This window comes from Salmo salar, chromosome 05 (assembly GCF_965601325.2).
Source record: "Salmo salar chromosome 05, fSalSal1, whole genome shotgun sequence".
In the NCBI taxonomy this organism is placed as follows: Eukaryota; Metazoa; Chordata; class Actinopteri; order Salmoniformes; family Salmonidae; genus Salmo; species Salmo salar.
This window is the reverse complement of record NC_138295.1, coordinates 60,079,135-60,102,674: the sequence shown is the minus strand read 5'-3', so window position 1 is coordinate 60,102,674 and position 23,540 is coordinate 60,079,135. Positions and strand designations below refer to the sequence as shown.

The following is a 23,540-nucleotide window of genomic DNA, read 5'->3' as shown; positions in this document are numbered from 1 at the left end:
ATGCTTGCTCCAACACACTACTGTCCTCTACCGAATCGGATCCGCGATGGATCAGATGATGGAGAGGATGGACCGATGGGAGAGGAGTGGTCTCCTCTCTCCACCTCCGGCTCCTCCGACGCAGCCACCTCCGCCTCCCACTGCGTCTGGCTCTGGCGCGCTTCGTCTGGCGCTCCCGAGGGAGTATGATGGAGCGGCGGCTGGGTGCCAGGGATTTCTGCTCCAGCTCGAGCTGTACCTGGCCACCGTCAGACCTGCTCCCTCGGGAGAGGAGAGCGTGAGTGCCCTCTTTTCCTGCCTGACGGGCCGAGCTCTGGAGTGGGCAAATGCTGTCTGGAATGGTCCAGACTTGGCGAGGGATCACTACCCAGAGTTCACCACCCACCCAGACCACCCTCCGGAAGGAAGAGCGGCGGGTGAGCGGCTGTTCCACCAAAGGCAGGAGACGAGGAGCGCGCAGGACTTTGCGCTGGAGTTCAGGACCTTGGCTGCTGGGGCAGGGTGGAACGACAGGGCCCTTATAGACCATTACCGGTGTAGTCTCCGGGCGGACGTCCGCAGGGAGCTAGCCTGTCGAGACACCGCTCTGTCCCTTGATGAGCTCATCGATATGTCCATCCGTCTGGACAATCTGCTGGCTGCCCGCGGGCGCTTCGGAAAGGGTCCTGTCCGTTCCACCTCCGTGCATCCCCGCCCTACTCCTATGGAGGTGGGGGGGGGGGGGGGGCTGTGCCAAGGGGCACCAGAGGAGGTGGCTCCTCCTGCACCAGCTGTGGTCGGAGAGGACACACGGCCGACCGGTGCTGGAGGAGCCAGTCTGGGAGTCGAGAGGGCAGGCAGAACACTTCTCGGTCACCCCAGATGAGTCAGCACCAGATTCACTCAGAACCCCGTGTTGGTCACGTGTTCTTACCTATTTTGTTTTCAGATTTTTTTCGCCTCTTCCCAGCATAGGGCGCTAGTCGATTCAGGCGCAGCTGGGAACTTTATGGATCGCGGACTTGCCATTAAGCTGGGCATTCCGCGAGTGCCGATAGATTCCCCCTTCCCCGTGCACTCCCTAGATAACCGACCATTAGGGTCAGGGCTAGTCAGGGAGTCTACGGTTCTACTGGACATGGTAACGCAGGGGAATCATAAGGAACGGATTAGTTTTTTCCTTATTGATTCGCCTGCGTTTCCGGTGGTGCTGGGGGTCTTCTGGCTGGCTGATCCCAATCCCCGGATTTCGTGGAAACAGGGGGTTCTCCAGGGGTGGTCCGAGGAGTGTTCAGGGAAGTGTCTAGGAGTTTCCATAGGTGCCACGTCGGTGGAGAGTCCAGACCAGGTGTCCACCATGCGCATTCCCCCTGAATACGCCGATTTGGCGATCGCTTTCTGTAAAAAAAGGGCGACCAAATTACCACCTCATCGACAGCGGGATTGTGCGATAGATCTCCAGGTTAACGCTGCGCTTCCCAAGAGTCACGTGTACCCCTTGTCACAGGAGGAGACGGTGGCTATGGAGACATATGTCACGGAATCTCTGGGACAGGGGTACATTCGGCCCTCCATCTCACCCGCCTCCTCGAGTTTCTTTTTTGTGAAGAAAAAGGAGGGAGGTCTGCGTCCGTGCATTGATTACAGAGGCCTAAATGCTATCACGGTGGGGTTTAGTTACCCGCTACCTCTCATCGCTACGGCGGTGGAATCATTTCACGGAGCAAAATTCTTCACAAAACTGGATCTCAGGTGCGCGTATAACCTGGTGCGTATCAAGGATGGAGACGAGTGGAAAACCGCATTTAGTACCACATTGGGCCATTATGAGTACCTCGTCATGCCGTATGGGTTGAAGAATGCTCCAGCCGTCTTTCAATCCTTTGTAGACGAGATTCTCAGGGACCTGCAGGGGAAGGCGTGATTGTCTATATCGATGATATTCTGATATATTCCGCCACCCGCTCCACGCATGTGTCCCTGGTACGCAAGGTGCTTGGTAGACTGCTGGAGCATGACCTATACGTTAAGGCTGAGAAATGTGTGTTTTCCAAATGAGCCGTTTCCTTCCTGGGTTATCGCATTTCCACCACGGGGGTGGTGATGGAGTGTGACCGTGTTAAGGCCGTGCGTAATTGGCCGACTCCAACCACGGTGAAGGAAGTGCAGCGGTTCTTAGGCTTTGCCAATTACTACCGGAGGTTTATCCGGGGTTTTGGCCAGGTAGCGGCTCCCATTACCTCACTGCTGAAGGGGGGGCCGGTGTGTTTGCGGTGGTCGACGGAGGCGGACGGAGCCTTCAAGAAGTTGAAGGCGCTGTTCACCGAAGCACCCATGTTGGCGCACCCGGACCCGTCTCTAGCATTCATAGTGGAGGTGGACGCATCCGAGGCTGGGGTGGATGCCGTGCTATCACAGAGCTCGGGTACGCCATTGAAAGTCCGCCTCTGCGCTTTCTTTTTGAAGAAGCTCAGTTCGGCGGAGCGTAACTGTGATGTGGGGGACAGGGAGTTGCTAGCGGTGGTAAAAGCCTTGAGGGTGTGGCGAAACTGGCTTGAGGGGGCTAAGCACCCCTTTCTCATCTGGACCGACCATCGAAATCTGGAGTACATCCGGGCAGCTAGGAGACTGAATCCGCATCAGGCAAAGTGGGCCATGTGCAGACTGCGGAGGCCCTATTTACCCACGTCTTCCGGCACTACGACATTGTCTCTGATCGAGGTTCCCAGTTCACATCCAGGGTCTGGAAAGCGTTTATGGAGCGGCTGGGGGTCTCGGTCAGTTTGACCTCCGGTTATCACCCCGAGAGTAATGGGCAGGCGGAGAGGGTGAACCAGGAGGTGGGCAGGTTTCTGAGGTCGTATTGCCAGGACCGGCCAGGGGAGTGGGCGAGGTACATTCCTTGGGCGGAGTTAGACCAGAACTCACTTCGTCACTCCTCTACTAACATGTCACCCTTTCAGTGTGTTTTGGGTTACCAGCCGGTCCTGGCACCATGGCACCAGAGCCAGACCGAGGCTCCTGCGGTGGAGGACTGGGTACAGCGCTCCAAGGAGACCTGGAGAGCCGTCCAGGAATCCCTGAAGGAGGCCAGTGGACGGCAGAAGAGGAGTGCTGACCGCCACCGCAGTGAGGCACCCGTGTTCTTACCGGGGGACAGGGTCTGGCTCTCGACCCGGAACCTGCCCCTCCGCGTGCCCTGCCGGAAGCTGGGGCCGCAGTGTGTGGGGCCCTTTAAAGTCCTGAGGAGGATAAACGAGGTGTGTTATCGGTTACAACTCCCTTCCTATTACCGAATTAACCCCTCGTTTCATGTGTCTCTCCTCAGGCCGGTGGTAGCTGGTCCCCTGCAGGAAGGTGAGGTGCCGGAGGTCCCTCCGCCCCCTCTGGACATCGGGGGTCCCCGGCGTACAGCATACGGGCCATTCTGGACTCGAGACACCGGGTGAGGGGCCTGCAGTACCTCGTAGACTGGGAGGGGTACGGTCCGGAGGAGAGGTGCTGGGTGCCGGCGGAGGACGTCTTGGACCCATCCATGTTGAGGGATTTCCATCGCCTCCGTCCGGATCGCCCTGCGCCTCGCCCTCCGGGTCGTCCTCGAGGACGGTGTCGGCGCGCTGCGGGAGCCGCGCGTCAGGAGGGGGGTACTGTCACAATTCCCACTGACGGTGGCGCCCCCTCCTGCTCGGGTGGCGCTCGGCGGTCGTCGTCACCGGCCTATTAGCTGCCACTGATTCCCTTTTTTGTTTTCCCCCTTTTTTGATTGTGTGCACCTGTTCTTAGTGGAGGTGATTAGCGGGGCTATTAGTATTAGCTGGTCCGCCTTCTCATTGTGCGGGATTGTCATTTCTGTTTGTGCTTGTGTTTACACTTGTGCGTTTGTTTTTGCGACGCATGTGATTACCGCTGTGTTTGGGGCACTTTATTTTGTGTGCGCGTTATTCGCTGTTTGGGGTGGCTTGTGTGTGCTCGCCTATTTGACCCATTAAAAAGCCACTACCCTGTGCTCGCTGCTTCCTGCGTTTGATTCCTCACTCACGACGCCCGAGCCTTACAATGCCTCATGATCTTAGTTCAACTATCACACCCTATCAAAATCCAAAATTGTTTACAAACATTGGAGTAAAACAATGTAAATGTAAACAAACACTGCATTCTAAAAACTTGGTTGAAAAGAAAATATTAATATCATGGATGGTCAGTCCTTGCACCATCATGTTTATGAATGTGAGAGTGGTTACATTTCTCCAGGCCCATCCCTCAGCTTTTTTACCACACCATAACAGAGTTGGGGTGTCTACTTTGTTATTGTTTTAACTGCAAATTGTTCCTTTAAATTATTGGAGTTTTTTTGTGCGGTAATGAGCATAAAATCCCACATGCATTCATTTAATTCTTTAATGACATGAGAATTAGGTTTAGAAGGTGAATAACAGCCTATTAGGCCTACTAACTAAATCAAAGCACTGCGCCACCCTAATGCATTTGACCTAAAGTCATATCTTATAAAAAAAATATTTACGAAAGCTGTGATGGAAACAGGAAGTTTCGGTAGGCTTCAATTTTATAAATGCCAACAGATAATTTGTTCATTGGACATGGTGGGATGTTTTTGTGTCGGTAAAATTAATTACGCGAGAAATGGCGGTGGAAATGCCTTTATGCGCAAATATTGATTTGATATAACAATTATCATATGAAAGTACATTTGGATGTGGCGCGCGCGTAGGGGAAGGGGGTCCCGAGTGAAAACGTTTTGGGATCCCCTGGTGTAGATAATCATTGTAGGCATACTATCTAAACCAGGGGTGTCAAACTCATTCCATGGAGGTCAGAGTGTCTGCGGGTATTTATTTTTTTCCTTTCAATGAAGACCTAGACAACCAGGTGAAGGGCGTTTCATACTAATTACTAACCTTAATCAAGTACAAGGGTGGAGCGAAAGCCCGGCTCTCCGTGGAATGAGTTTGACACGTGATCTAAACTGCTGTGAAACACATTTTCCATAAGCAAAAATATAGAATTTTCAGCTGTTTGAAGCTGGTGTAGCCTACAAAACCGAAAGTAAAAGACGCAAAAACTACACTCGTCTCACATTGGTAAAGGCAGATCAAGGCTGAGAATGTACCATTTGATTTAATTAGATATTTTTGAAGTGTGCTTAAACTTTCTCAAAGGAAAAGAAAAAACAGTAGGTAAACACTACGAGGCCACACCTATCCTTTATCAGTATGCTATAATTTTGTTGCCAATCTGCAGAGGTCAGAACACCAGCGTGAAACTCCTTAGGCCAGAGCTGTATGTGAGTATCCCAGTCTTTAGCCAGGTGAAACATTTTATTTCAGTCTTGGTATAGGAAAGCCATCTAGAAAAGGTAGGCTATATAGAAAGTCAGGAGTATGATTTTTGGATTTGCATTATATTATTCATGTTTTTTGGCAGGTTGTTGAATGTTTTCCTCCTTTAACGTGACCATGAGGACCACTGAGAAAGCTCTGTTTTGCCACCTCTACATGTTACTGCTTTTTGTGTAAGTATGGCTACAGGTATTTAAAATAAGTCCCCATTAATTCCAGAACGTATATTGTAGGGGTTTACATTGTCCACTCTAAATTGAACCTACCATTTTCTTCTTTTAGTTTAAACTTAATGGAAGAAAAAAAAAAGTTTATGAAAAGTGAGCAAAATGCTGAGTCAATTCATGTTTTTGTGGTATACCATACATATGGTGTAACATGTACACTGAGAGTCGGGAAGCAAGTTCAGGGAGTGTATTTTTAATAAATAAACGAACATGGAACAAAACAAGAAACAGGAGTGGCGTACTGACATGAAACATTAACGCCTAGGGATTGAACTAAAGGGAGTGATAGAAGGTAATCAGGCAGGTGATTGTCTGACAACAGGTGTGCATAATAATGAGTAGCCTGACGACCCCCGAGTGCCGGAAAGGGAGTGTACATGACATATAGCTTTGGTGCAATGAAGTAATTCACAGGGATACACAGATATTTAGATATATACAGATATTTTTTCAACATGGTTTCTTTATTTGGCTTTTCAATATTTTACAAACACTACCACCCTCAATACCATGCTCCATTGACTGATTATATTCTCCCATCTGTGTATGAAACAGCATGGTACTTGAGTAAAGCCTCTCTTCAACATTTCATTCTCTATTATCTAGCTGATGACCTTTAAATGGTACGACATTAATTGCAGAACAAAGTGACTTTGGTAAAGTGAGTACACTGCTCAGGAAAGTGCAAGGTGACACCAATATATTTTTAGACTGAGCTTATACACCATTCATAACCTTCAAACACCAATATTACGATGACAAACAAATGAGTCAATCCTTTGTTGTATGATTTACTTTTAGAGGTTTTTGCCAAGGAAAGGACCTCTTCTTCAATGACAAAGGACTCCTACTTCCAGAATCCTACAAGATTGGCTGGATGGAGGCCATTGATGATGACAAATTAATCTCTGACATCACCATACCTGGTACCCATGACACCATGGCTCTCTATGGAGGCCCAGCGGCAGAGTGTCAGGCCTGGGATTTGGGGGATCAGCTGAGGGCTGGCATACGCTACCTGGACCTCAGGATATTCGCCTTTGAAAACAAACTCTATGTCATGCATTGGGTTGTCTACCAACACAAGTCGTTCTATGAGGTCCTTGACACGATCAGAGCATTTTTGTCCGAATTCAGAAGTGAGGCAGTTCTCATTAGAGTAAAGCCTGATTTGTTTGATAAAGATAATGTTGAGGAGCTGGTTGGAAAAATGATTATTGATGATACAGATATATGGGTGAAGTCTGACATGCCAACTATGGCTGAGGCAAGAGGAAAGATGATATTTGTACAGAAATCCAGCTTTAAGCTGGGCATTCCTCTCTTGGAAACAGACAGCAAGGATGACTATGAAGTTACTCATATTGCAGACAAGGAGAACAAAATTGTGAAACACTTGACACAAGCTTCAGGTGATTGTGGTGGGGATTATATCGTTCTGAGCTACTCCAGTGGTACTGGCATTGGCACACTGTTGGGCATGTTTTTAACTCCCAAGAAGGTGGCTGAAAAGATTGACCCATGGCTTGATCAGTATCTGAGACAGTTCTCTAGTGACCACAGCAGTGCATGTTTCGGGGTGATTGCCATGGACTTTCCTGGTATCGACCTCATTCAAACAGTCATTAAGATCAACAGTCATTAAGTAAAGAATTTAGTGATTGTAATGTAGTATTGGCATGCGCTCTTAAACAACAACACTGCACGTCTTTGTACTTTGCCCCTGCTTGCTGTATTAAAAACAAAGAAAATCATTAAAATGGCAAAGAACAACTGTGGAGTCCTTGCTTTGTGTGTGTTGTGGGGGGGTTCTTCTGTATGGCAGGAAATGACAGGAATCCATTATATGTTTATTATTCAGTGAGGGAAGGGTTAACCTCTCAGGATCTCTTTAAAGTGAGGAGGAGGGCCTGTTGGAAACTAGCTGAGACTGGCTGAGCCCTCCCTACCAGCTACTTCCCTGTAAGGAAACCAAACTGAGCAACAAGCAGGCTGGTCTGCCATTGTGATTGCACAGGACCTGTAGAGGTGTCCATCTCAATTGCAGGAACAGGTGAGCTTTTCTGTAAAATATGTGTTGTTGAATAACATGTTTTCAGTGAATCTAAATCTTAAACATCTGTGTGTAGTTTCATGCTCTCAAAAAGAAATGATGTAAAAAAAAGATGATATTAAACAATTCACACTGCAAAGTTCAGCAGTTATAATCTATGCAAACAATTGTCATGGTTTACATTCTCTCGTGAGTCAGGGGATGGATTTGATTGGGGAACACCCAATGGTTGAGTTTGTTTTGCATGGCCGGGTGCTCCTTGTCGGCGGAGTTTGCTCATTTTAGACCATTCCATTGGTCCTTAAGTGAAATCTCTACGCACCGGGAAATGCAAAACGAACTCCACCACTGACAGATGGATGTGTAACTCCTGGACAGTACTATATTTTATAGTACTGTTTAATCTGGTTTACTGGGACATTTATATGGTATGGGTACTTTCTGCTGCTAACTAAAAATAAACACTATTTGTAAATACCTCTAGCCTACTTGGTACAAAATGGGTGGAGTGCTTTTGTTGATGAACAGTTACTTGAGAAGGAGACCAAGTCAAGACGCTGGACCGGGTGGATTCAGTTTATAGTAAGGCAGTTTATTATGAGACAAAGATATTTGGCAAAGCGTGCACGGACTCCTTCGTTTAGCTCATAGGGAACTAGCAGAAGAGAGCCCCGTAACATAGTGTGCATCCAATTTATACAATGAAATAACAGTGTGTTGAGGTTGAGTCTAGTAGGTCCGCTCTCCTGACTGGTCGATGAGTGGAGGGACGGTCCATTCTCCAGGTGGTGTCGACTTCCCATTGGCCCTTGGCAGTGTCCTTTGTCCTCGGAGTCCAACACACCTAAGTGTGTGTGTGTGTGTGTGTGTGTGTATTTCTGGTAATTCGTGTCTGGGTGGTTGCGATATTCATGGAATGTTGTTTTTTACACCAGTGGTCAGTTCGTGTGGCTAGGGCGCTTTCATGTCTTGACATGTTCGTGTGAGTGCTTAAGTCAGCCATCTGTCTCTGGGTGTGGTCGTGATTGGTATCAGTTGGTTGCTCAATATGTCTCTGGAATTTTGTTGTGTGCTGTTGTGAAACATGTTGTGCAAATGCCCTCCTTATATATCATTAGGTAAAACGTTAGATTATCTTTATTACACTTTCTAATTCAAAATGGCTGCCATTGATGGTATCGCCCAGGTGGGTGCTATACATTGTAAGTGGATGACGTGAGTTTCCCCCATATCGAAGTAAATAATCAGTAGCCTAAACTCTTTACCGTACAGTGCTGCAGAAATTTGTGCTGTACTGAATTGATTGAATTCATAAGTTAATTGAGCAACATGGTAATACAATTGCTGTTTCAAGTCATTTCCCAGAAGGGGGGGTTTATGTTGTGCACTTCCTGCTCATGTGTATCAGAGGCTCTACACCCACTCATCACCACACTTTATGACATGCCCTATCATCTTTCAATGAGGCAAGAGATTACCGTAATGAAGGAAAACAAAGCAACAAAAATAATGGGTAGATTAACTTTAATGTTGTCCACATGGGATGGAACCTGTTTGTCACTCTGACCCAATACACACTGTAGCAGTGACAGTAAGAGAGAAATTCAGAGTGCTGTACAATGCAATACATTCTCAAACGAAATGGATAGTTGGTCCTTTAAATAACAGTTGGATCCTACAGAGACAACAGACTTCATCAGATGTTATTGGAATGAATGTGCACCTTTTAACATCATGACTTACAGTATAAGGCATACACACTTATTTAACATTAAGGTGAATGTTCTGCCTTCCTTTTGTTTTAGAGCTGTGTAACAAAGAGTGGCCAGCATGTCAGTGACTGTGACCAAAGGCGGAGGGGTGACTGTATTTACCGTGAACTCTAAAGAAGGAAGCAGTTGGCCCCTGCTGTGATTTCATGGTTTACATTCTCTCGTGTGTCGGGGAGGGATTTAAGTGTTTTGGAACACCCAATGGTTGAGTTTGTTTTGCATGGCCGGGTGGGCCGAGTGGGCAGAGTTTGCTCATTTTAGACCATTCCATTGGTCCTTAAGTGAAATCTCTACCCACCCGGGGCACCGGGACATGCAAAACGAACTCCACCACTGACAGACAGATGTGTAACTCCTGGACAGTGCTGTATTTTACAGTACTGTTTCATCTGGTTTACTTGGACATTTATATGGTATGTGTACTTTCTGCTGCTAACAAAAAAATAAACACTATTTGTAAATACCTGTAGCCTACTTGGTACAAAATGGGTGGAGTGCTTTCTAATTCAAAATGGCTGCCATTGATGTTTTTTTCTACTGTATTATTGACTGTATGTTTGTTTATTCCATGTGTAACTAACTGTGTTGTATGTGTCAATCTGCTGTGCTTTATCTTGGCCAGGTTGCAGTTGTAAATGAGAACTTGTTCTCAACTAGCCTACCTAGTTAAATAAAGGTGAAATAAAAAATAAAAATCACCCAGGTGGGTGCTACACATTTAAGTGGATGACGTGAGTTCCTCCCTGTTTCAAGTAATTTCCCAGAAGAGGGGGTTTTATGTTGTGCACTTCCTTCACATGTGTAGCAGAAGCTCTAAACCCACTCATCACCACACTTTATGACATGCCCTATCATCTTTCAATGAAGCAAGAGATTACTGCAATGAAGGAAAGCAAAGAAACAAAATAATGGGTAGATTCACTTTAATGTTGTCCACATGGGATGGAACCTGTTTGTCACTATGACCCAATACACAGTGTAGCAGTGACAGAGGGCCCTTATTTAGGGCAAATTCAGAGTGCTGTACAATGCAATACATTCTCTAACGAAATGGATAGTTGGTCCTTTAAAAAAAATTGTATCCTACAGATACAACAGGCTTCATCAGATGTTATTGGAATGAATGTGCTCCTTTTAACATCATGACTTACAGTATAAGGCATACATATTTTAACATTAAGATGATTGTTCTGCCTTTTTGTTTTAGAGCTGTGTAACAAAGAGTGGCCAGCATGTCAGTGACTGTGACCAAAGGCGGAGGGGTGACTGTATTTACCGTGAACTCTAAAGAAGGAAGCAGTTGGCCCCTGCTGTGATTTCATGGTTTACATTCTCTCGTGTGTCGGGGAGGGATTTAAGTGTTTTGGAACACCCAATGGTTGAGTTTGTTTTGCATGGCCGGGTGGGCCGAGTGGGCAGAGTTTGCTCATTTTAGACCATTCCATTGGTCCTTAAGTGAAATCTCTACCCACCCGGGGCACCGGGACATGCAAAACGAACTCCACCACTGACAGACAGATGTGTAACTCCTGGACAGTGCTGTATTTTACAGTACTGTTTCATCTGGTTTACTTGGACATTTATATGGTATGTGTACTTTCTGCTGCTAACAAAAAAATAAACACTATTTGTAAATACCTGTAGCCTACTTGGTACAAAATGGGTGGAGTGCTTTCTAATTCAAAATGGCTGCCATTGATGTTTTTTTCTACTGTATTATTGACTGTATGTTTGTTTATTCCATGTGTAACTAACTGTGTTGTATGTGTCAATCTGCTGTGCTTTATCTTGGCCAGGTTGCAGTTGTAAATGAGAACTTGTTCTCAACTAGCCTACCTAGTTAAATAAAGGTGAAATAAAAAATAAAAATCACCCAGGTGGGTGCTACACATTTAAGTGGATGACGTGAGTTCCTCCCTGTTTCAAGTAATTTCCCAGAAGAGGGGGTTTTATGTTGTGCACTTCCTTCACATGTGTAGCAGAAGCTCTAAACCCACTCATCACCACACTTTATGACATGCCCTATCATCTTTCAATGAAGCAAGAGATTACTGCAATGAAGGAAAGCAAAGAAACAAAATAATGGGTAGATTCACTTTAATGTTGTCCACATGGGATGGAACCTGTTTGTCACTATGACCCAATACACAGTGTAGCAGTGACAGTAAGAGGGCCCTTATTTAGGGCAAATTCAGAGTGCTGTACAATGCAATACATTCTCTAACGAAATGGATAGTTGGTCCTTTAAAAAAAATTGTATCCTACAGATACAACAGGCTTCATCAGATGTTATTGGAATGAATGTGCTCCTTTTAACATCATGACTTACAGTATAAGGCATACATATTTTAACATTAAGATGATTGTTCTGCCTTTTTGTTTTAGAGCTGTGTAACAAAGAGTGGCCAGCATGTCAGTGACTGTGACCAAAGGCGGAGGGGTGACTGTATTTACTGTGAACTCAAAAGAAGGAAGCAGTTGGCCCCTGCTGTGTCAAATACTTGGGACCCTGTGCTACAGCCCAGCATGCTCTGTGTCCCAGGGACTGAGGAGGCTCCAAGCAAGTTCCCAGTCAGCTCTGGGGGTGGGTGAACTAAAATAACACACACACTCACACCACAACATACCTGTCTATCATCACTGGGTCGCATTTGTCATCGGAAGTGAGAGAGAGTTATCTAAAATTATTATTTTCTTATTTCACAGACTATACAGATCATGGTGGGAGTACTCAACATTGGCTTGGGAGCGATCCTTGTTAGCACTGATTATTCTAGCTCACTGCGATGGATTGGGGTTCCTTATTGGCTTGGTGGTGTGGTAAGCTTACTTTATTTTGTTATCGTTTACCATGTCATCATGTTTAGTATGAAAGCACATGATTTCACTTGGGGTTATAACCACAGTAAACAAACCAGGAAACATAAGTAGCTGCCTACCTAGACTGTCTTTAACAAAATAAAATGCAGGGTTAAAGTCAAATGTCTGTGTATTTTCTTGCGAAATGTTTGTTATTTATCAGGACACATATGTGTAGGTTATTTGTATTTGATATGTGTGCCTTCTCCTTAGTATATAGCAGTTGGCATCATGTGTATCTTGGCTGAGAAGTTCCCCACTCCCTGCTTGGTGAGTTGTTCACTGATGCACATACCTTAACTCTTTCCTGTCATTCCTTAGCCTCATTCCCTTCCTCCATTGAACAATCATTCAATCTGATCCAGTTGAATTATAATCATCAACTGAATATCTGAGACATCTAGTACTCTGTGGTTTACTCAGTTGAGTCAAACTGGTTTTATATTCCCTGATTGTGTTTTAGGTGGGCATCAATGTGTTCATGAACCTGTCAGGTGCTGCTCTGGCCATGACTGGAATTGTGCTGTATGCTGTAGACCTGGCAAACTACAATTTCTGGTGGAAATGCAATGATGACAACTACAACTGGCGAGATGACTACTACCAGGTGACAAAACCACCCAGTGGTCCGGAGAGGGATAGACTCTTGGCGAAATGCAAAGATGCCAAGCAGATTGCTCAGGTGAGTGCTTTTGAATGAAGTTTTTTAATGATATCCTTCATGTGAGGAAGTTGTCCCTTCTAAGTAAAATATGAACATTTGATTAGATGGATCAAACTGCTTAATTTAGCAATTAGCATGTGTGTCCATAAACAGAGATAGTGGGTACCATGTTTAAAGCACATTCTAATAGCTGGTATGCCAGTCTGTTTCTGTATTTTCCAGTGTTCACCAACAGCACTATCTTGCTAAACAATCCAGTCAACTGTCAATATGTTCAAATCCTCCTCCATGTGTTTGTTCTACCATTAGATGTTGATGAATGCCTTGGACATCGTGCTCATCGTCCTTGCAGTCCTTCAGCTTTGTGTCACCATAAGCTCTGCGATGTTGGGTCTCAAGGCTTTGTACAAGAATGGAAAGGAGGGAAAAGAGGTATGAACAGAGAACCCTTGAACAGAGCGAATACAACGGCCATACAAATGGAAGTAGAATACGGATATGTAGATAAACTTAACTTAATAACTTTGCTCTGATATGTTGCAGAAGATCCAGGACCTGGAGCAGTATAAGCCTCTGCTGGAGGAGGTCACCACTAACCCTGCAGCTTAAAGAGCACTGATCTGATCTGATATACTTTATTGACCACGTGGGGAAATTTGTCATGGACGATTAAAGAGTGGTGCTGCTTCCACATGGAATACATAAATAAATAGAATCAAATGTATTCTACATAAATGGATCATCATACACCCCCCTCCACACCCACACATTTGTTTTTACATCCATATAGTTCACTTACTTAATTTACTTCCTTCATTTACTGTAACGCCTACTGTGACTTTGCTTCGGTTTAAATGACAACTGACACTGACTGTATGTCTTCATGCTTTTCCTATGTCCTTTTTCCAAAACTGAAAGGACCGTTATAAAGGGGACTATATTACTTTTTTTCTGCATTTTTATATTTTCTTACTGTATCTTTTATTCTGTTGCCCCCCCCCCCCTAAATAAATAAACAAACTGTCTTAGCTCAACAGTTTCAAAACAGTTTTACTTAACATTGCCATCAGGTGGCAGTCATTCCCATACAAACATTCACCATTGGTTGCTCAAAGATTTTCTTGGAGGTATATACAGGTAACTGCCAAAATAAAGAAAACAAAGTGTCTTAAGGTCTAAGCCCATAGGTCGCAATATCTACTAAGTTAATATATGGAATTGTTTTAAGATGGTCATAAAATTGATAATTTAGCCACTTGATTTTGAATTTGAGGACCCTGTAGATATAAAAAAATATGTATTTGATGAAACGTTGAATTTGGCCTTTACTGCTATAACCCATAGAAACACATTGATTAACACATTTGTACATGGCAAAACAGACAGTCCAAAAATAAATCGTAAGGAATAAGGTTTTGAAGTGTCTGTCTTATACACTGGCGTAACGCAGTTTCTCTGGATCCCCGCAAGTTTGGAGTGGGCCCCCACTCCCTACAGTGGGGAGCCACTACCAACCACTGTCCATGGTGCTGAAATTGGGACATATCTATGCGGTTGCCTATCGGATCGATGATAGGCTTTCTGTGGTGCCAGGGCATGTAGCTTATAGGTTTGCTTTAGCAAACGGATACATGTTTATTGGTAGGCCTATTTGGTCGTCATTTTCTCATGTTAAGCTTAACATTTCACAAAGCTGTACACAGTGCCGCCAGGCTGCCATGATTTAACATTCTGGCTGGTGGCAACAATGTAATCACTTGTTCAGTAATTAAAGTTGGAAATTTAAACATTGCAGATTGTAGAATGTATTTTCGATACAACAAAATACTAATCAGCAACCAGTTCATTTAGAAAAACATACAACTGTCCTGTATATCCTACCTGAATGACATGAGCAGTCCTCGTGCTCTCTCTCCCAGCTTGGATAGAAAGTTGTTGGGCGTATAACTTGTCTATTAATGCCAAATAACACAGTCATTCCACCCTCAAAACACTAGTTAACTGTGGATTGTTTCATTTTGCAGTGTAGTGTGATATAAAAATTACATACTTAGCTGGTTTGTTTGATATTAAAAGTTAACAATTAAAACTGAACAAATAGGACATTTCTGTTCTGTTTCATTCTGTGTTTTCATGGGCTCCACTCTAGTTCCTTGCAGCTAATCTGGGCGTATCGTCAACAGAGACGGCTTGAGCTGACAAATGAGTTAAAGACTGCATTACAAAGACAAGAATGTGTTTTAATAGAGATACAGTTGAAGTTGGAAGTTTACATACACTTAGGTTGGAGTCATTAAAACTTGTTTTTCAACCACTCCACACATTTATTGTTAACAAACTATAGTTTTGGCAAGTCGGTTAGGACATCTACTTTGTGCATGACACAAGTAATTTTTCGAACAATTGCTTACAGATTATTTAACTTATAACTCACTGTATCACAATTCCAGTGGGTTAGAAGTTTACATACACTAAGTTGACTGTGCATTTAAACAGCTTGGAAAATTCCAGAAAATGATGTCATGGCTTTAGAAGCTTCTGATAGGCTAATTTACATCATTTGAGTCAATTGGAGGCGTACCTGTGGATGTATTTCAAGGCTTGACTTCAAACTCAGTGCCTCTTTGCTTGACATCATGGGAAAATCAAAAGAAATCAACCAAGGCCTCAGAAAAGAAATTGTAGACCTCCACAAGTCTGGTTCATCCTTGGGAGCAATTTCCAAATGCCTGAAGGTACCACGTTCATCTGTACAAACAATAGTACACAAGTATAAACACCATGGGACCACACAGCCGTCATACCGCTCTGGAAGGAGACGCTTTCTGTCTCCTAGAGATGAACATACTTTGGTGCGAAAAGTGCAAATCAATGCCAGAACAACAGCACAGTAAAACAACCTTGTGAAGATGCTAGAGGAAACGAGTACAAAAGTATCTATATCCACAGTAAAACGAGTCCTATATCGACATAACCTGAAAGACCGCTGGGCAAGAAAGAAGCCACTGCTCCAAAACCGCCATAAAAAAGCCAGACTACGGTTTGCAACTGCACATGGGGACAAAGATCATACTTTTTGGAGAAATGTTCTCTGGTCTGATGAAACAAAAATAGAACTGTTTGGCCATAATGACCATCGTTACGTTTGGAGGAAAATGGGGGAGGCTTGCAAGCCGAAGAACACCATCCCAACCGTGAGCATGGGGGTGGCAGCATCATGTTGTGGGGGTGCTTTGCTGCAGAAGGGACTGGTGCACTTCACAAAATAGATGGCATCATGAGGAAGGAAAAGTATGTGGATATATTGTAGCAACATCTCAAGACATCAGTCAGGAAGTTAAAGCTTGGTCGCAAATGGGTCTTCCAAATGTACAATGACCCCAAGCATACTTCCAAAGTTGTGGCAAAACGGCTTAAGGACAACAAAGTAGAGGTATTGGAGTGGCCATCACAAAGCCCTGACCTCAATCCTATAGAACATTTGTGGGCAGAACTGAAAAAGCATGTGTGATGAAGGAGGCCTACAAACCTGACTCAGTTACACCAGCTGTGTCAGGAGGAATGGGCCAAAATTCACCCAACTTATTATGGGAAGGTTGTGGAAGGCTACCCAAAACGTTTGACCCAAGTTAAACAATTTAAAGGCAATGCTACTAAATACTAATTGAGTGTATGTAAACTTCTGACCCACTGGGAATGTGATGAAAGAAATACAAGCTCAAATAAATAATTCTCTATTATTCTGACATTTCACATTCTTAAAATAAAGTGGTGATCCTAACTGACCTAAGACAGGGAATTTTTACTAGGATTAAATGTCAGGAATTGTGAAAAACTGAGTTTAAATGTATTTGGCTAAGGTGTATGTATACTTCTGACTTCAACTGTAGATTTGGAGTAGAACAATCCCTCATTGTCTCAAAATCATCCTTGCATCTGGGAAACTAAGCCAGGGTGGGGTTAAGACAACAACCCCCATGCAGATAATGACAGGATGAACCCAGAGTGGCTTATGATGCTCCTTTATCAGCATGAGGGGGGTTGAACCAACATTGTTAGTGTCAGCTATATATAGTACTCTGCATTTGTGTAAAGGTTAGTTTACCGGTCCAAAACTCAAGGGTGGGGGGTCGACCAGCCTCATTATTGCAGTAATTCATCTATATTAAATCAAATCAAATCAAAATCAAATCAAATTTATTTATATAGCCCTTCGTACATCAGCTGATATCTCAAAGTGCTGTACAGAAACCCAGCCTAAAATCCCAAACAGCAAGCAATACATGTGAAAGAAGCACGGTGGCTAGGAAAAACTCCCTAGGAAAAACTCCCTAGAAAGGCCAAAACCTAGGAAGAAACCTAGAGAGGAACCAGGCTGTGAGGGGTGGCCAGTCCTCTTCTGGCTGTGCCGGGTGGATATTATAACAGAACATGGTTAAAATGTTCATAAATGACCAGCATGGTCAAATAATAATAATCATAGTAGTTGTCGAGGGTGCAACAAGCACGTCCGGTGAACAGGTCAGGGTTCCATAGCCGCAGGCAGAACAGTTGAAACTGGAGCAGCAGCACGGCCAGGTGGACTGGGGACAGCAAGGAGTCATCATGCCAGGTAGTCCTGAGGCATGGTCCTAGGGCTCAGGTCCTCCGAGAGAAAGAAAGAAAGAAAGAGAGAAAGAGTAAATTAGAGAGAGCATATTTAAATTCACACATGACACCGGATAAGACAAGAGAAATACTCCAGATGTAACAGACTGACCCTAGCCCCCCGACACATAAACTACTGCAGCATAAATACTGGAGGCTGAGACAGGAGGGATCAGAAGACACTGTGGCCCTATCCGATGATACCCCCGGACAGGGCCAAACAGGCAGGATATAACCCCACCCACTTTGCCAAAGCACAGCCCCCACACCACTAGAGGGATGTCTCCAACCACCAACTTACCGTCCTAAGACAAGGCCGAGTATAGCCCACAAAGATCTCCGCCATGGCACAACCCAAGGGGGGGGGGGGCGCCAACCCAGACAGGAAGACCACGTCAGTGACTCAACCCACTCAAGTGACGCACCCCTCCCATGGACGGCATGGAAGAACACCAGTAAGCCAGTGACTCAGCCCCTGTAATAGGGTTAGAGGCAGAGAATCCCAGTGGAGAGAGGGGAACCGGCAAGGCAGAGACAGCAAGGGCGGTTCGTTGCTCCAGCCTTTCCGTTCACCTTCACACTCCTGGGCCAGACTAAATAAAGGTAATTGTTTGAAGAAATGACCAAATCTCTCTCAGTACTGAGTTTCCACGACATTAACCTACTATCTATAGCTATATACAGTATTTAGCTTCTATTTATACATTTTTTATAATAATTACACATCAAATAGCCTATCAATGAGGAAAAAAGTATTCAGCTTGAGGATAAATGTAGCCATTATTTATTGTTGAACTCAGCAGGTTTTGTCTGGCTAATAGCATACATAAATGGGCTGCAATCAAAGTCAATTAGATTAAATCCAACTTGAGAGACTCCTCTGGTCTTCTGAAGTTCTGTTGATATTGCAACCACATAACTCAAACACCGGTTCACCAGTATGAAGAAAATCGCAAACTGATTTTCTTTGTTGACAACAACTGTTGTCCACTAAAGATGATAATCTGTTTGTATCTGCCAATTTATTGGCTGTCCAGTATCCAGATGACCTGTCCCAGAGCATCCTCTACAGTTAATCACTTGTGTGATGTGTTGACGCCACAATTAAAGAGAATAAGAGGCTCAATTAAAGATGTTGCAGAACTGCTATATTTGAAGAACCACTTCCTTCTGCCCAGTTTCCCTGATGTTGCTACGGCAATAAAGCTGTTTTTAACCATCCCTGTAACTGTGGAGGTGTGTCCGGTACGCCAGTCGCCCTATATCTGAGAAATATAAGAAAACAAATAAATAAAATAATCTCGACCCATGTTTGGTCACGTTATTCGTGGCACGTTTTACCCCCATGCACTTTTTGCCATTATTACAGCCCAGTTCAGGGTTACCTTCAAATGACTCCCCTGAAGCTTGTGTGGCTCATAGAGCAGAACAGCCTAAACTTTTGTGTTCATGAGAGTCTCGGTTTTGTGAGAAGACCTCTAGAAAAGAAGACGTCCACTTTAGAGAGTTCAGACGTAAAGCTTGTGGATGTCATAGAGCCAAACATCCGACACTGTTGTTCGTGAGAGTCTCATCTTTCAATGCTGGGGACTTATTAGTTGTATCTCAAATGGTTCGGGTTTTACACACGATTTTGTGACGATTTTCTTGTGCAGATCCTCTCACGTGTAGAAAAAGACCACTTTCACAAGCCCCATGATTTGGAATAAGCGTAAACTTTATATCGGCAGAAAGAGGGGATTGAGCTGCAGCCACTACAATAAAGCTGTAAGTCTCTAGCATAAACACATGGGGAGCTATTCAATATTCAAAAATGATGTCTCCGTGTGATGCACGGGTGCGTCAATCGACTCTAATAGGGTGCTGGGCCTTCACGAGCAGCTAGAACAGCTTCAATGCACCTTGGCATAAATTCTAGTGTGTCTGGAACTCTATTGGAGGGATGCGACACCATTCTTCCACAATAAATTCGATCATTTGGTGTTTTGTTGATGGTGGTGGAAAACGCTGCCTCAAGCGCCGCTTCAGACCCCTATTTCAGCCACATCTATTTATTTTTTACCCCCAATCTCATGGTATCCAATTGGTAGTTACAGTCTTGTCCCATCGCTGCGACTCCCGTACGGACTCGGGAGAGGCGAAGGTTGAGAGCCGTGCGTCCTCCGAAACACAACCCAGCCAAGCTGCAGTGCTTCGTGACACAATGCCCGCTTACCCCGAAGCCAGCCGCACCAATGTGTCAGAGGAAACACCATACACCTGGCAACCGTGTCAGTGTGCACTGCGCCCGGCGCGCCACAGGAGTTAATAGTGCGCGATGGGACAAGAACATCCCTGCCGGCCAAACCCTCCCCTAACCCGGAAGATGCTGGGACAATTGCGCACCGCCCCATGGATCTCCCGGTTGTGGCCGACTGCCACAGAGCCTTAACTGGAACCAGGATCTCTATTGGCACAGCAAGCACTGCGATGCAGTGCCTTAGACCATTGCGCCACTCGGGAGGCCCCTATTTCAGTCACTTCTAACCATGGTAGCCAAAATAATGGCCAACCGGGAATTTTTATACATGACCCTAAGCATGATGGGATGTTAATTGCTCAATTAACTCAGGAACCACACTTGGAAGTACCTGCTTTTAATATGCTTTGTAGCCCTCATTTACTCAAGTGTTTCCTTTATTTTATCAGTTACCTGTACATACACCGTGAATAGATCAGTGAGACTAGGCTTTGCAGTCGTGTGACTAAGGAATTCAAATAATTTTGAAAAGGCCCTCATTACAAAAGTAACCATGACCATTACAGAATAACAGTGAAATCAAGAATAAATGACACCTTTGTCACATCTGCTCCTGCAACGCCCTCTACTGCTCATCCTGTGTCCCCTTGACTTGCCGCCACTCCCCCAATACTCTCTCCCTCTCCCTCTCTGTGTGTGTGTGTGTGTGTGTGTGTGTGTGTGTGTGTGTGTGTGTGTGTGTGTGTGTGTGTGTGTGTGTGTGTGTGTGTGTGTGTGTGTGTGTGTGTGTGTGTGTCTGTGTGTGTGTGTGTGTGTGTGTCTGTGTGTGTAGATAGGTGTGCTGGAGTCAGAGCAGATCCCCACCAGCTGCAACCTGTTCCATAATCAAGACCTCTACAAATACTCAGTCCTGCCACTTCCACACGGCCAGATCGTAATCGCTGCTCAGTCAGTCTATACATCTAGCCGTGTGTTACTATTAGATCTTGTTATCCTGGTTTCCTTGCCTGATGCTGTTTTCATCTCCGCTACAGTTCCGCCCACTCTGACTCTGGTCCCTGTCTCCAGTTCCACATCTCGTCTCGTCATCCTGCTACTCTGTCCTGGATTCCCCACTCTACTACTCCCTTGGATTCCCCTCCGGACCTGCTTACCCTGACCCAACCCCCCTCGCTCCAGCCTCAGCCTCTGCACCTGGTTTCCTGCAACTCACCTGAGCTTCCCCTGGCCTGCACTCCATCTTCCCCCTGTGTTTCAATAAATACCTTGGTTACTTCATCCAAGTCCCCTTGTCTGAGTCTGCTCTTGGGTTCCCCTGTTCCACTCCTTGTAACAACCTTGGGTTATATAAATGTCATTGCCATTCTGCACATTGTTTACAATCCCAGAACACAGGGTGCAGCAGGATCTGTGATAAATATTGTCTTTAGTGAAGAGAAGAGGAAATTAAAGGAGAGGAAATTGATGTAATATCAATATCATCATTCTTACCTTGCTTCAATTTGAATAAACTGCATAATAGTTTCTGTAAAAGACAGTCTAGTAATGCCCAGTTAAAAATGTAAGGAATGACAATCCCAAAATCCAACACCGGATTTGGTAGATGCCACCCACATTCAAGTGCCAAGCATATGTGCAAAAAATTCACATGATGGTACTATATCTAACTAGTTCATACAGATGTAGGATCTACATTTGATTACTCTTTTGTTGCTATGAATGTTCCTATGCCGCAGGAAAATTTACTGAAAAACCCCCACTAACACACGGTTCTATTAACAGTATTGCACATTGTCCAGCTAATAGCCTAACTACCGATCAAGCAACATTATGGACTGAACGTTCAAATCCTGTTGCTGCAAGATTATTTTGCAAAGACAATACTGGTCAAATGTACATAAATAAACCTTCCACGTGCCTTGAACATTACACCTTGGAAACCAAATGAAAAATAACCATGGATAAGACACAATATGAATGATTTCTTTCAAATAATTCCAGCTTTCATTTGTTTGGGTTGAGTTGGGGATTAAGGTTAACCCATTCCTCCTAGAAGGCCTAGACCTGACATATTCAAATACAGGGGAGATCATAGTTTGTTGACTCATATTTATTATCACAGAGCTGATCTTTGTATAAGATAATATAAAAAATGTTGCGCCTCACTCCACTTCATATACTTCCCTGCCCCTCGTAAATCACACGCACTCACATTAAATCACACGCACTCACATTAAATCACACGCACTCACTCAGTACTGTATTGTACAGTATTGTACAAAACATCAACTGTTTACAGTTTCTCGATTGTTTACACACATTTTCTGAAAGCATGCTTCATATTCTCAGAACTCTACACACAAATCAAAAAACACACAATGGGCAAAACCCCTCAATTCTCCAGCAAAATGAAACTTTACATTCAAAACAATGTTATTTCTTATCAAAATGGTATTTTGTTTTCAAATGACACACACAAACCATCATATGAATAGACATTTATAAGAACCAGTTGAACACTGATGTGCTCATTGTAAAACACTATGATGAATGGAAAACACTTCTTCTCCATTCATCATAATGACTTAGGCCTTTTTTTGGTTCAGTGTTGCCATTACTACAGACAGTACATACATAAGTGTGTTGTAAAATATTTGAGAATATTGTTTTTATCCTCAGAACACACAAATACACGGTAACAAATATATTTTATTTTTCACACAAAAACAATGTACACAGTGTTCCTCCCATTCCCAACCAACACAAAGTTGCACATACAGCGGTCTACATACAAAACAGAATAATTTAATGTATACAGTTACAGTAAAAAAAATAAAAAATATGCTGCATCCTCTCTTCTGTTGCGGTCTGGCCACAGCACCTCATCCACATCACAAGCAATGTTTTCCCTGGCCAAGCAGCGGGGGAAATATCGCCTAGCATGGCGATTCCAGCCATCAAAAGCATCAGCTGCTATATCTCCACATGCGTCTTCCATAGCTTGGAGAAGAGGTATACGCGTTTGTGGATTTCGGTCATACACTTTCCATCTCCAGGCAGAAAAAAATTCCTCAATAGGATTGAGGAATGGAGAATATGGAGGGAAATAAACAACTAAAACGCGTGGGTGGGCAGTGAACCAGTTACGAACCAGAGCAGCCCTGTGGAAACTTACGTTGCCCCAAATGACAACGTACTGGAGCTGCTCTGGGCCATCTACCTGATCTGGTGGAAGGAGTGTGTTGTGTAGGGTGTCCAGGAATGTGATCAGATGGGCGGTGTTGTAGGGGCCAAGGGTAGCATGGTGATGGATGACGCCGTGGTGGGTAATCGCTGCACACATTGTGATGTTCCCTCCGCGCTGGCCAGGGACTTTGAACAATGGCACTCTGGCCGATGATATTCCTTCCCCTCTTTCGTCTTTCTGTGAGGTTGAATCCAACCTCATCAATGAAGATGAACTGGTGCTCCACTGCAGCCACCTCTAGCTCAAGGACTCTCTGAAACACAAATGACAATATCAGAAATAGACATGGAGTGGTAACTATTGTGAAGCACAATCATTATGATTACAATACTGAAATATGTATAATTTATACAGTGTAGAGAGTATGCATCAATTGTGGGATTGTATAGGACTCACTTGCACATAGTTATATCGCAATTCTTTGACTCTTTCTGAATTGCGTTCAAATGGCACCCTGTAGACCTGCTTCATCCTGAGATTGTTTCTGCGCAAGACA

The 23,540-nt window shown here is 44.4% G+C and overlaps 2 protein-coding genes across 3 annotated transcripts; both read left to right on the top strand.

The window, feature by feature from the left end:
- Window positions 1-4,949: 4,949 nt before the first annotated feature.
- LOC123743130 (1-phosphatidylinositol phosphodiesterase) lies at window positions 4,950-7,336 on the top strand. The gene is made up of 3 exons (XM_045718428.2): window positions 4,950-5,281; window positions 5,422-5,509; window positions 6,365-7,336. The coding sequence occupies exons 2-3, from the start codon at window positions 5,430-5,432 to the stop codon at window positions 7,206-7,208; spliced, it is 924 nt and encodes a 307-aa protein (XP_045574384.2). The 5' UTR covers window positions 4,950-5,281; window positions 5,422-5,429; the 3' UTR covers window positions 7,209-7,336.
- A 10-nt stretch (window positions 7,337-7,346) lies between these two features.
- On the top strand, window positions 7,347-13,945 carry LOC123743131 (uncharacterized). Of its 2 annotated transcripts, XM_082975328.1 has the most exons (8): window positions 7,347-7,616; window positions 9,422-10,975; window positions 11,774-11,972; window positions 12,095-12,208; window positions 12,461-12,517; window positions 12,711-12,929; window positions 13,221-13,343; window positions 13,455-13,945. In XM_082975328.1, exons 3-8 carry the CDS (start codon window positions 11,799-11,801, stop codon window positions 13,518-13,520), a joined length of 753 nt encoding a protein of 250 aa, XP_082831454.1. In that variant the 5' UTR covers window positions 7,347-7,616; window positions 9,422-10,975; window positions 11,774-11,798; the 3' UTR covers window positions 13,521-13,945. The 2 variants fall into 2 exon arrangements, with proteins under 2 accessions (XP_082831454.1, XP_045574386.2); XM_045718430.2 differs by lacking the exon at window positions 9,422-10,975 and having other exon boundaries at window positions 7,495-7,616.
- Window positions 13,946-23,540: the final 9,595 nt, after the last annotated feature.

Bases quoted from the DNA above. Each gene is read 5' to 3' on its own strand.
- LOC123743131 (XM_082975328.1), top strand. From the start codon at position 11,799: ATGTCAGTGACTGTGACCAAAGGCGGAGGGGTGACTGTATTTACTGTG. The intron at 11,973-12,094 runs GTGGGTGAACTA...CTTATTTCACAG, and splicing joins GTTCCCAGTCAGCTCTGGGG to ACTATACAGATCATGGTGGG. The intron at 12,518-12,710 runs GTGAGTTGTTCA...ATTGTGTTTTAG, and splicing joins AGTTCCCCACTCCCTGCTTG to GTGGGCATCAATGTGTTCAT.
- LOC123743130 (XM_045718428.2), top strand. From the start codon at position 5,430: ATGTTTTCCTCCTTTAACGTGACCATGAGGACCACTGAGAAAGCTCTG. The intron at 5,510-6,364 runs GTAAGTATGGCT...ATTTACTTTTAG, and splicing joins TACATGTTACTGCTTTTTGT to AGGTTTTTGCCAAGGAAAGG.